The sequence below is a fragment of the Myotis daubentonii genome, chromosome 6, assembly GCF_963259705.1.
Source record: "Myotis daubentonii chromosome 6, mMyoDau2.1, whole genome shotgun sequence".
Lineage (NCBI taxonomy): Eukaryota > Metazoa > Chordata > Mammalia > Chiroptera > Vespertilionidae > Myotis > Myotis daubentonii.
Window position 1 is genome coordinate 38908796 of NC_081845.1, and position 14485 is coordinate 38923280.

Below are 14485 nucleotides of genomic sequence, written 5' to 3' on the forward strand. Positions count from 1 at the left end.
CCTTCCTCTCTGTAAAAAAATCAATAAAATATATATATATATATATATATATATATTTTTTTTTTTTTAAAGAGTGTGAGCCTCACCAATCAAGAGTGAGAGACAGATGACGTGTGTCAGGCATAAAAGCCCAAGCAGACCACCCTCTCACTGTGCGTGCTGCCAGACCCTGTGCGTGTACACCCTCCTGCAGGAGTAAAGATACTTGCCTTGCTTAAAAAATAAAATAAAATAAAAAGAATGTATAAAATATTATTTGGGGTTCCTTAGACCTTCAACTGACCACATGGTGACCCAAATAAAACAAGATTTTAAACTTGTTTTTATTTAAATATTATTTGTATTTTACTTCTTAAATAATTTCCTAGTAAACCCCAGTGCTTTTTGAGAAATGATATATGAAGTATTAGAAACTACTTATGAGGTGCCTCGTTAGCGCAGTAGGTAGTGCGTCAGTCTCATAGAAACTACTTATGCAAGTGAACTTCAATTTTTTTTCCTAAAATTTAATTAGGAATTTTGCCTTCCATTTCATTGAGTTTCTTTTATGATCCATAAAAAGCAGTTAAAAAGGACTGCATTTTTTTACATGCACATAGGGCATAACTAATTCTTAGAAAAACAGCAGGTGCATCAAACACAACAGATCACCTGGATTTAGCATGCAAGGAATATAAACATTTTTCAAATACAAATACTGAGCCCTAGCCAGTTTGGCTCAGTGGATAGAGCCTCAGCCTGCAGACCAAAGGGTTCCAGGTTCGAGTCCAGTCAAGGGCATGTACCTTGGTTGCAGGCTCCTCGCTGGGCCAGGGCCCTTGTTGGGGCAAGTGCAGGAGGCAACCAATCAATGTGTTTCTCTCACATCCATATTTCTCTGTCTTTCCCTCTCTCTGCTACTCTCTCTAAAAATCAATGGAAAAATATCCTTAAGGGAGGATTAAAAAAATACAAATACTCACTGGTTTTTCAGAATAAGTCAATTATGAAACTAATGATAAGCAAAGTCATCAGATTTATTCACATAGTAAAATAAGTAAAAAATTATGGATTTTTAAAAGCTTGTTAGTTTCCATCTAATTGGATGAGATTAGCACAATGTTTTGTTTTTACCTTCTGGTGGCCTGTTGGATGTTGCCACAACGACGACCCCATTTTTGAACAGATTTTCAAAAAGCTGTTTCAGAATCATAGCATCAGCAATGTCAGTGACCTATGGACAACAGCACATTTGTTTTATTTTCATTTCACTTCTGCTCTAACAAATTTGCTAAAGACTTTTTTTTTTTAAGGATGAAAGTGAATTCCAAGAGAAAAATTCTAATTATCATCATGACGAAAAGAGTAGATAATTAAAAGCATGAAAAACTGTATAGTGGTCTTTTAACTTTTCTATTTTGCAAGCTTATCATTTCTACACAAATTGTCAAATGGTTCTTTATTAACTTCTTTTATAGAACTACAGGTGGAAAGCATAGATAATTGTACTAAACATTTACGAAGTCTAATTAATTAGGACTAACATGACCAACTCCCTTTTCCTACTTCCATCACAGCCCCCTTCTCCAAAAAATAAAAATAAAGAAGAGAGAGACATACACAAGCTGTTTGAGATTTCTAGTACCTTTGTGGCAAAGGTCCCTCAAAAGGTGCCTTTAAATGGTCATGGAACTTTAGAAATAAGGACAAGTAGCCAGTGAGGCATAATCAGCTGCTGTTGAAAATAGAATGATATGACACAGATACTATTGTGCAATTGTTGCACAAAACAATTCAACAGATGGCCCATCACAAAAATAAGCAATTTCATTGTTCTTTTTAAGTGCCTTCTATTACTGTCCATGAATAATCAAAAGGCACTGCAGTCACTTCCAGCACAGCCAGCCTCTGCTAACCTTCATAAACACAAATATTCCTTCTACAAAAATGTTTTTAAAATAACAACTTATAAGAATGGCTAAGACAGTATTTTTTTGAAAAAAACTTCTGACAAAACAAAAAGTGCAGAATGCATATAAAATTATTTAATCTAAGTACAGAGATACATATAACTAATGATCTTTTTAAAAATTATTTTTAATCCACAATTAACTTAATTAAGCTTAATAATGACTTTTTTAATGCTTTTAAAAATCACATAGAAATACAGAAATTGAGGAAAGGAAGTTGACTTAAAAAAATGTATAGGGAAGGCTGATATTAATGATCATACCTTCCCTTTTGAATACAACATGGGTTTTAGATACTCTTGATGTAGCAATGTTATGATCTTTCTTTAATAACACACTTTAGATAACCTCACTAAAACTTGTTTCATGTTCATAAAATATATCACACAATATATATCAATATGTATGTTATTTTTAAATCATGTCAGAACGCATAGAAACTAATGGAATTCTTTCAAATTAGTTCAAAATACTACAAGTAAACAACTAACTGGTTCTAACACAACTAACAACAGCCTGGCCTGGACAGGTCCCAGTCACTTTCTCTTTACAGCTGGTATCTTACTCAAAAGTATAATTCTTTCCTTCCCACCTGAACAAAACAAAACAAGGCCAGGATATGGGGATGCACAGATCTTTCTTTTCTGTCTCAAACTGTAACTTTAAAATATTAACCAAAAACCTACTGATGGTTCTTATATTAAAAAGACTTCAGGAACTTACAAAGTGGTGATTAAAATGAAAAGGAAAGTGGTGCTGATACCACATTAATTAATTTGGAGCTTAGGATCACTGTCAAATTTTGCTTCTGCAAAAACACTCACAGAGAAGGCCCTTTTCAAAGGCTTAAATACCAGTGGCATTTCTGATGAGAGGACAGAACAAGCTAGCAAATTTTAGAAGCAACTGCACGTTTAAATTGGATTCCCAACACACTGACTTTTAAAAAGAATACCAATGAAAAGTTACCCAATTTTAGAGAATAAAAATCATCATCTGCCTATCTCACTGGTGTTTTTGAAAACATTTAAAATAGCTTTTGTGCCCTAAGATTCAGAAAAATGAAGGGACATTTAGCTTATAGCACTGTGCAAAGGTTTCAATGGGAGGCTGGAAAAAGCAAACAATAAAGATTTGTGGTTGAATTATCATATGTTGTTTCTGTATTTCAGTGTTTTTGCTGTATCGGAGTAAATTTACTTGGAGAAGCTGTGGCTAATTAAGAAAGCAGGAGTCACTTGGTGCAGCTGGGTGCCAATGTATACTCTTTTGATCCTGTCCCCTTTCTTGTTCAGCTTTGCCGGGGAACAGTAATTTTACAGTATAAGTGAACAGAAGGCAACTGGCCACACATTCTTGAAGAGCAGGCTTTTTCAGCACCCAGCATTTCATTACTACCAGGAACAAAAGAGAAGGCTACAGATTACCAATAAGGGTAGTCTGCTAATACAGAGAGTGGAGACATTTCATTGGCATTAAAGAGAAAAGATTTTTTATGACCTAGAGTTGCATTCCATTATGACTCACTTAAGTAAAAAAGAAAAAAAAAATCTAACGGTTAATTTACATGTGTAAGTGCTTGAGTCTCAGTCAAGCCTCTGATTGGTACAGTGCCATGCAATGACTGACAAACATAAGCATGCATTATCAGTAATTAGTATTAGCACAAAAATAAGCACCTATTTTTTATTAACAGTTTTAAATAGCTTTCCTGTTTTATAAAAACGGTCAAAACTATTTTTAAAATGATATTGATAGCTATAGAGGAGAATTTTGGATGATATTCTGCTCATTGGAAATCTTTTTTTTAAAAAAACATATTAGTAAAACATCTATCCAGTGTCCCTAAAGACAGGAAGAAATAACATGTTTAAAAATCGCTTTCCTTTCATATTTTGATTATCTTCAGAATCATTTTTCAGAAACAGTTTAATAAGAAATATAAATACTCAATGAAGGCATAAAGAAGTCCCTAAAGAAAATCTTAAAGAAAACCTATTCTTTTATTTTAGCAACTAAAACACATAAAAACAATCTATCTAGACAAATTCTCAAACAAAATAAAAATAGTGTATCTGATACCACAGGTAAAGATGACCAAACTAATGAGGAATATATTCTGCAGATACAATCTGAATGCTATCATAGCAGTCTTTAAAATGCCTTAAATTCAAGAGCATAAAAAAGAAAGAATATATTCTTGTTTTTAAGCACCAATAATTCATTCAGCTTCCCACTAAAATAAATATTACATTAAATAACACCAACTAAAAGTTGATAATAACTAGTTAAAAATCAAGACTACTAATAGGATTCAATTTTAAAAGTGAAGTGGTGTTTGTAGATATACTGTCATTAAGGTTAAAGTACCTAAAAAATCTTTTCTAGTAAATCAGTAATGCACTGTATTAGGCTTAATAGGCTTAAGGATAATTTTTAGGTTCTAACTTTAAAAATATCTACTAAAAACCCACCCAGCTAGATCTATACATTTAAAAACATAATAGAAGATATCATATACCAAGAAAAACATAAAATATAGCTGTTATGACCAGTGACTAAGAATACTGGTGATGGATTCAAACTGAGTTTCCAGCTCTTCAACCTTAGACAAGTTACTTAACCTCTCTGATCCATAATTTCCTCATCAATGCAATGCAAAATTGTTATGATACATATAGTAAATTCTCAATAAATGGTAACCAGGACTATTACCTATGTATGGTATTTATGCTAGTACAATTCCTTATTATTTATGTATAGCTATATAGAATTTTAGCTGTAAATGTAATGATAGAGCACAATAACATAGACACAAGTACTAAGTACATAGTAGCTAATATTACAGAATGTATATAATAAAATGAAACATTCTAATAAATAAATGGGCATTGCCTCAAACAGATAGTCATAAAAGATGGCTTTTAATTAGTAAGTAAACAAACATGGAAAAAATTCAACCATTATTACTTAAAGTAATATGCAGTAAAACAATGAGATACTTGTTAAATTAGACAAAAGTGTTAAGATAATTCAAAACATTGACAGGAAAAAAAATGTGGGTTGTTACTATATATAAAGGAAGTGGGACTTAGTTGGGGGACTACTTCAATATACCAATCATTTCTCTGATTGTTTAAAATTTTCATTTTTAAGTTAACGATTTGTAGATGCTACCTATGAAATTCCTCATCTATATGATGAAGATAGTAACAATAACTACTTTACAGAATTAAATGAAGTAAAGATATGAAACTACTTTGTGAGCCAAAAATCATTTAACAAAGGTTGGATATTAATATACTTAAAAATTTTTTAACTTCAGTACCTTAATCAAAAATTTAACTGTGCCAATTCAATTTTATTTAGAGGTAATTTAAGGAGACTCGTAATGATAAATCATGTGAGATGGCCTTCAGCGACTCTTCACTGACCTGTTGCTGAAGGCAGCGTAACTATTAACCCGATGCTGCTTTGCCAACTACACGATGCCCTTCTCTTCCTGAAATAGCACATCGGTGTACTTAGTATGCCTCTTCAGAGTAGCAGGGGAACAGCTCTTTTCCATAAGCCTTTCTTTTGAAGACCTCTGTACAAAGAGTAGATGCCAGGCTGTCTTAAAATGACTAAAGGGAGAAAGAAATGAAGATTCCTCTTCCCCAGATGGTTCAGTGCAACACCACGCACAGCTAAAATTCCTCTTACTCCTCTATCATAAATCAAGATTGCTGTTAGCTATGTGGATTGAGTTGCCTCATTTGGGATAAAGGCATCCTGGCTACAACATATTTCCACTAACCCAAGTTTTTACTGAAAGAAAGTTTAAAATTTAACTAGGGCAATTCCCTCACTTCATCACAAATATGAAAGGAGTTGTGTGAATCACCCAGCGTCTACCTAAGAGTAGGCACACACAAATGTTAGCTTGAAAAGGTCAATGGGCCTTTATTCTAGGCAATCAGACACAGGAGTTTCTGCACTCAGCTCCAGAAATATTTTTCAAAAGCTTTGGTGTGAAGCTCTATTTTAAGTTTATATTCAGTACTTGTGGATTTTCCTATTTTCATTCCAATGCTCAGTTGTTCTTATGATAAGCATTATAGAAAAATCAACTACAGTATTATGCTTCGGAACTACTAAAGAAAGAAGTCTACTAAAGAGAAAGTAATTCTTAGTCTAAAGTATCGATTATTACTACTACTCCGACTACTACTACTCCACTGGGATGGCATAGGATACATGATAAGCATAAGATTTGGTGTTTGCCTTTATCCCATATTTGCTTTCATCTATAATAATAAAAGCGTAATGTGCTAATTAGACCAGATGTCCTTCTGGACATCCTTCTGGACAACCTTCTGGACGAAGCCAGAGCTGCAAGGGAAGCCTGGGTCCCAGGTGCTGGAGGGAAGCCCATGTCCCAGGTGCCAGAGGGAAGCCAGTGCTGGCAGCCAGGGGAAGGAAGGCTTACTCTGGCATGAATTTTGTGCATCGGGACTCTAGTAAGAAATAAAGATCAGGAAATAACTCACTACCAATTTAGAGTCACAATTTCAAAGAATCCTAAAACTAGAAGAAATTTTAAAAGTTTAAGACAATTCTCTCCCTTCATCATATTTAAGTTGTGAGATATGTGAATCAAATAAAAACATTTTTTAAAAAACCTTAAACACCTTTAAGACATTATGTTGTAATCATTACACTATCTCCATCATGGTGTGTGTGTGGAGCGGGGGGGGGGGGGGGGGGAATGTGGATTCACTGACTAGACTAGAGTATCAGGGTGGGCAAACTTTTCCTATAAAAGGCTGAACAGTGAATATTTTAGGCTTTGCAAGCCACAAATGGGCTGTGTTGAATTTTCTTTTTCTTTTGAAATATTTTTTATATTTAAAAATATAATTTAAAAATATAAAATTATAAAAATATATTTTTATAATATATTTAAAATATATTATAATACATTTTAAAAATATAAAAACTATTCTTTTCTCACTGGCCTTATAAAAGCTGATGGCCAGATTTGCCCTCAGCAAGCTGAGGTGGGTGTGCTGACCCCTGAACCAGATAGTAATATTAAAGTCATAAGAGATAATTCAAACCAATTTATAAAACAACTAGAGGCCCAGTGCATGAATTTGTGCACCAGTGGGGTCCCTCGACCTGGCCTGCAGAATCGGGCCGAAACTGGCTCTCCAACATCCCCTGAGGGGTCTGGATTGTGAGAGGGCAGGCCAAGGTAAGGGACCCCACCGGTGCACGATCAGGGCTGGGGAGGGACGTGGGAGGTTGGCCAGCCAGGGAGGGACCACGGAAGGGCTCCGGGGCATGTCCGGCCCATCCAACTCAGCCCCAATTGGCCAGAGCCCAGCAGCAAGCTAACCTACCAGTTGGAGCATCTACTCCCAGTGGTCAGTGCACATCACAGCAAGCAGTTGAGTGGCCTTAGCATATCATTAGAATATTATGCTTTGATTGGTTGAACAGACGACCGGACAACCAGACACTTAGCATATTAGGCTTTTATTTTATAGAATGATAAAATCAGGAACAGACCATAAATCTTCACACTTCATTCAGTATACCATTCTACATCTAGAAGCATTTCTACCTTACCTGAAATTCATCAAAACATAAGAGACATGCTTCTTCGCTGATTTCTTCAGCTATAGGAGCTATTGGATCATATGATTTAGCCATGAATCCTGGTTTCCTTTTTGGCAAACTCTGTTTAAGGCGGTGTATTCCTTAAACGGGTGAAATTAAATACAAAATCAAATACTGTATTAATAGTACATTTCAGATAACTATAATATATTTTTAAATCTAAATAAATGAAACTTTAGTGTAAACATCAGTTTAAAATCCACATATAATTCTATATAATAAAAGGGTAATATGCAAATTGACCCTAACAGCAGAAAGACTGGGAATGACTGGTCACTATGACACACACTGACCACCAGGGGGCAGATGCTCAATGCAGGAGCTGCCCCCAGGTGGTCAGTGCGCTCCCATAGGGGGAGCTCTGCTCAGCCACAAGCCAGGCTGATGGCTACCAGCACAGCAGTGATGGTGGGAGCCTCTCCTGCCTCCTCAGCAGCGCTAAGGATGTCCAACTGCAGCTTAGGCCTGCTCCCTGCTGGCAAGTGGACATCCCCCGAGAGCTCTCAGGCTGCCAGAGGAATGTCTGACTGCCAGCTTAGGCCTGATCCCCTGGGGAACAGGCCTAAGCCATCAAGTGGACATCCCCCGAGGGGTCCCAGACTGCGAGAGGGCACAGGCCAGGTTGAGGGACCACCCCCCCCCCAGTGCACAAATTTTTGTGCACCAGGCCTCTAGTCATATATAACCACAAGTGTGATCATTGAAATTGGTTGCATTTTCTCTACCTCAAAATAAATTGCTCACGCCCTAACTACTTTGTCTCAGTGGATAGAGCGTTAGCCTGCGGACTCAAGGGTCCCAGGTTCGATTCCAGTCAAGGGCATGTACCTTGGTTGTGGGCACATCTCCAGTAGGGGGTGTGCAGGAGGCAGCTGATCGATGTTTCTCTCTCATCAATGTTTCTAACTCTCTATCCCTCTCCCTTCCTCTCTGTAAAAAATTAATAAAATATGTTTTTTAAAAAAAGTTGCTCACATATTATATCCCCATGATTATAAGGATATTTGTAATCATTCTATCTCTATTCTTCGATCACTTTGGAGATGACAAAGTGATAGACTAGATGACTAGATGGTAAATAGATGGACCAAAAAATCAATCTTAATCCTGAGAATCTCAGGGATGTGCACTGAGGAGACAGTCCTGCCCTGTGTCTAGCATATCTAATCAGAATGTTCTTGTCTCCAGCCTGATACACTAGAGCCAGTCCCATTTCATGTATTATATGTGTACTAAATGCTGAAAGTATTCTAAGAAAAACGCAATGTTCCTGCCCTGGGGAGGTTACAATGTAGCTGATAGACAATGCAAAAATGAGATAATAGAAGAACACGGACAAAGCAATAAAGCATACATACACGTACAAACTGCATGTCTACATGCTAAGGTGGCACAGTGGAAGTGATCTAATCAAGAATAACTTCATTTTTAGTTAAATTTATTGGAGTGGCACTACTCAATAACATTACTTAAAACTCAAGTGTACAATTCTATAATACATCACCTGTACATTGCATAGTATGCTCACCACCCAAAGTCTAGTCCCCTTCCATCACCATATATTTGACACTCTTTACCTTCTTCGACCTCGCCCTACCCACCTTCCCCTCTGGTAAACACCATACTATTGTCTGTCTATGAGTTTGTTTTGTTTGTTTGTGGCTTTCTGTTTTACTAGTATATTCCATATATGAGTGAAATCATATGGTTCTTGTCCTTTTTCATGTGACTTACTTTGCTTAGTGTCATACTACTCTCAAGACCCAACCATGTTGTCACAAATGGCAATATTTCATCTTTTCTTATGGCTGAGTTGTAAAGAATAACTTTTTGAAACAGGTGAGGCTTTCACATTTCTTATTGATCCTTAGCAGAAAGAAAAAATGCCTAACCTTCATATAGTAACCCCTGTTCTCATATTTGGAAGTACTGATGTATCTTTAGGACCAACTCTGGACACATTGTTTCAATATAGCACAAAACAAATAAAATCTTACTTTAAGCAAAAATATATTTTTAATTATTAAAAAGTTCAGAATTTCAAAAGATGAGAAAAATTATTTTGTAGTGTTTGCCCACTAAAAAACCACTGCTTTTCCCAGATAGTTAACTTACTTTTGTGAACATCTAGCATGAAACCATGAAAATGAACCCGTTTTTTCCTCTTCATTTCCACATAAGTATAAAACATGTCCATCACCATTGTTTTCCCTGTACCTTAAAAAAAAAAAAGGATACTATTAAACAGTGTTACTGATTGCTCTAATGATTGTTCATTAGCTTTCGGATAATGAAACCACACTCTTCTACTGGAAAGATTAAGGCTATGTTACTTTTTTTTTTAAGAAGTGTTTATTTTTTATGTTAAACCAGCAAAAGATAAAATATTCTTTTCTGTTAAAATCCTGTTTTTAGGATATATTATTAAATATATATATGTATTTATATAAATAATATAAATTAGTTAATATTAGAGGGGCTATTTGCCCCTGAAAACTATGTTTATAAACTGGCATAATTTACAAATTCTTCATCTTCAGTTTCTCTTTCAAAAGGTACCAGTATGAATAAAATAATTTTATTAATGAAATATTTATTGGGCCATTACTAAGTGTGAGAAACTATCTTGGGCACTATAGGAAAATTCAAACATGAAAAATAAGAAAATAAAGATTAGTATCTAACATAAATACTGAAAAGAAATAGATGTAGATTAGAGCTGGAGGATTGCCAGGTATATAATACTTTTTCAAAAATCTGAGAATATAGGTCTTGCAAAATGAGGTCTACTTGAAGAAATTCTGATAGTCAAATCTTATAATTAAATTATGTAATTTTCAACACTCTGGAGCTTTTCATCACTATGATTGCATTAATAATTGAAGAGTCAATGGCCTGGGCCTTTAACGCTGGGCCTTTAAATAGGCACAGAAAGCCTATTCCCTACAGTGGTCGGCAAACTGCGGCTCGCGAGCCACGTGCGGCTCTTTGGCCCCTTGAGTGTGGCTCTTCCACAAAATACCGACTTCTGCGCAAAGGCCACAAAGTTTCAATCGCACTGTACGTGCGTGCCCGCACGTGGTATTTTCTGGAAGAGCCGCATGCAAGGGGCCAAAGAGCCACAGTTTGCCGACCACTGCACAGAAAGGCAGAGCTCAAGCTTGGTTCACACCAAGCATTCCTTGCAGGCCAGGTCAGGGATGCTGGCCCTGTCTCTTATCCTTCTGAGTTCTCCATTCCCCTTCCCCACACCATGTTCTCCTCCTAAGAGCTGCAGCTCAGGAAGTGAGATCTGAGTTTTAAATGGGGGGGGGGGGGGGGGGAGGGGATTGCTCCATTCCATAGATAACTTTGGGCCCATGCTGTTTGAATTGCCAGAAAGTTTTTGTATATGAAAATACGATTTGTTAAAGAGATTTTTAAAAATATATTTTTATTGATTTCAGAGAGGAAAAGAGAGGGAGAGAGAAAAAAAACATCAATGATGAGAGAGAATCATTGATCGGCTGCCTTCTGCAAGTCCCTGGGTGGGAATTGAGCTCGCAACCCAGGCATGTGCCCTGACAGGGAATCAAACCCTGACCTCCTGGTTCATAAGTCGACATTCAACCACTGAACCAGGCAAGCTGGGCTGTCAAAGAGATTTTTTAAAAAGAGACCATTCAGACTGAAAAGTAATTCTTTGCAAAAATATCCAGTACAATATCTCTTGATATAGTGAGTGGCAGCAGATTTTAAGTCATTATATTTACCTAAAAGAGTAAATCAATAAAGTTTCAAATCCTGCTGCATAAAGCACAGTATACTGACAGGTCGAGAAAAAAAGTCATGAATTATCTAACCACAAATGCGAACAACATATATTTGAAGTGACTTTTGTGCTAACTCTAAAAAATGGGCTTAAAATATAATGTGACCATCATATAAAAAGTTTCTGAAGGTAACAGAAATCATAAAAGAAAAGGACTGATATATTAGGCTACATGCAATTCAACTTTCTAAATATAAAATTCACCATAACTAAAATTATTGTCTTTATTCATTTAATCAATATATTTTTACTGAATGCCTACCATGTGTGAGGTCCTTTTCTAGGTGTTTAGGATATCACAGTGAACAAACTTCACAAAAATCCATGCCCTCATGGAACTTGGTGGTTTAACCTTATATATCTTTTAAGATATAAAGAGCTCTTACAAACTACAATGAACTTTTTGTCCTAAAGCTCTTCCTTCTGGAAACTTCTCTACTTAGTATGATTCTATGATGAGAGTATCAATCACAAGGTGGACCAATAAAAATACCCCACTACCCTACACACTGTGATTGGCCCTGCCGTGAGCATATGACCCAGTTAGGTAATGTTTTGTGGGAGGAGTTAATATGGATTCCAAGAATAAGAATCATCCCTTCTCCTTTTAAGACAGCAACCTAGAAGATCCCAGGAGCCTTCTTTCCTATAACATCAAAAATTATAGGAGTCCAAGAATTATAGGAGTCCAAGAATGAAGCCAACAAGAGAAAACCAGAATCAAGCGACGAAGAAGGGAAAGGGAAGGAAGGAGAGAGAGATCCCTAAAATATTATTTAATCTCTCCTCTCTACCCATAGCTGAATCAGATCATTACTTGATTTCACAATTAAACCAACCATTAAATTCCTCCCCTAGTTCAGCTACTTCAATGGACTCCCCTCGCCCCACTCCAACTGAAAGAGACTGAGCAATACAGAATTAACAAGGGGGGTAGGGAAAGATGATCAAGTGCACAGAACATGAGTATTCAAATAACACACAAAATGTGGGGCGTGGGTACAGTGTTTTGGCCAGGGTCAAGCCTCGGACTAATGAAAGGACAGGGTCCTCTCATTGCCACGTGCAAGTTCCAGCTGGAGGGCAGGGCCCTCCCAGCACAATCATAGCCAACAGCTATGGTTGTAAGCTTGAACCTATGGTCCAAACACATGGCCCCACGTGCCTTGTGCTAGAGTTCAGGTGCATGTAGTTGAGTAGGGTTGGAACTCACGAGAATGCTGTAAACAACGTGATCACGCCTGTACTTTGCCTTGTGGCATCTGCTATAAAATGAAGACACGGTTTGTGGGCGCTGGCGCTGTCTCCTCATCAGGGAGCAGTGTCCCACCGAGACCCAGCTTTCATTCTCTTGTCTGTCTTTTCTCAATCCTTTCACCCCCCCAACTCAGGATCACCCTTGGCTGTGCTGGCGCGGCACAACAAAATATATAAATAGCTTTAAACACATTTTTTTAAAGTTTAACTCCATCTGAAATATAAAAAATACAAATTAAAACACCAATGATATACCAGTTTTATGTTGGTGAGGACATGGGGAATCCAAGTAAATCACCGAGGTCTCGCTAAATTGGATTAAGAAACTTCAGAATTATAGGAGTCCAACACAGGTGAAAAGTTCAAGGCAAAGCACCAGAGAGGAGGAAGCTATATAATGAAAAGAGCTCCTGAAACCAACATGTGAGAGTACTCTTGAGTCTTTGGCTGAAGGCTAGCTACTCCTATGTAGGGTGATACTCCATGTTGTGAGGCAAAGAATGGCCATCAGAAAACTATAAGATAAACAATTTCCAGTTGTTGTATGTATCATATCTCTGGAAATTATGGACAACACAGGGATTCTTGTAGAAATAGAATTGTTCAGTATCTTGACTATGGTGGTGGATACATGAAACTACACAGGTGATAAATTGTACACATACATGAATACAAGTAAAACTGGAGAAATTTGAATAAGATCCATGAGCTGTATCGATGTCAATATCCTGGTTGTGATATTTATACTATAGTTTTGCAAAATGTTACCTTTCAGGGCAATAAAATAGAAAATATCAAAATATATCACATGTAAGGGTAAGTTTTCTTTCATGGAACTATTTTTCAGGCGTGTAGGGGTGTGTGCGTGTGTGTGCGTGCGTGCGCACGCGAGCGGGCACTGGTGCTTTGCCTTCAGATTTTCACCTATGTGCACTAAATGAGTCAGGGCGTAAAATATACTGCTTACTCTGGATCATGTTCAAAAACGTTTCAAAGCCATTGCAATAGTTTGTGAACTTAGGGTGAACAAAGGCTGCCTGTTTTTATTCACAATTATATCTCCAGAAACAATATAAGGCAGATGCTCAATAAACATTTGTCATGTGAATGGAAGAATGAGGACAAAAGTTGTTGGAAAAAAGTAGGGACGAAATCTGCAGTACATTTTACCGACTTCACAATTTGCTTTAGTCTCTACGGAATCCTAAATAAAACCTTGTAGCCGAAACCGGTTTGGCTCGGTGGATAGAGCGTCGGCCTGCGGACTGAAGGGTCCCGGGTTCGATTCCGGTCAGGGGCATGTGCCTGGGTTGTGGGCACTTCCCCAGTGGGCGATGTGCAGGAGGCAGCTGATCGATGTTTCTCTCTCATCGATGTTTCTAACTCTCTATCTCTCTCTCTTCCTCTCTGTAAAAAATCAATAAAATATATTTTAAAAAAACAAACAAACAAACAAACAAACAAAAAAAAAAAAACCTTGTATATACATACTGAGTGGCCAGATTATTATGACCACCTGATGTTTGTAGACAAATTAGCTCTAATTTTGCGCTGAAGTTGCTAGAGGGCCAGATCATTATAAACGTCTGAATAGCACAACATACCTAAGTATCATTGTTGATCAAGTTCATCCTATCATGTTGATGGCGTATCCCAATGGAGATGGCTTCTTCCAACAAGACAATGCGCCATGCCACGGTGCTCGTATTGTGCAGGAGTGCTTTCAAGAACATGAGGGAGACTTTACCTTGCTTAGGTGGCCCCCACAATCACCAGACCTCAATCCAATTGAGCATTTGTG

At 37.1% G+C, this 14485-nt stretch overlaps 1 protein-coding gene across 1 annotated transcript in view; it reads right to left on the reverse strand.

The window, feature by feature from the left end:
• The window catches only part of AFG1L (AFG1 like ATPase), a 160837-nt gene that overhangs the window by 105379 nt on the left and 40973 nt on the right, over positions 1-14485 (reverse strand). The window contains exons 4-6 of the mRNA XM_059700781.1: positions 9732-9833; positions 7566-7696; positions 1114-1213 (exon numbers count right to left, since the gene is read on the reverse strand). Of these exons, the coding sequence (XP_059556764.1) occupies positions 1114-1213; positions 7566-7696; positions 9732-9833 (333 nt within the window). The remainder of the gene's footprint in view (positions 1-1113; positions 1214-7565; positions 7697-9731; positions 9834-14485) is intronic.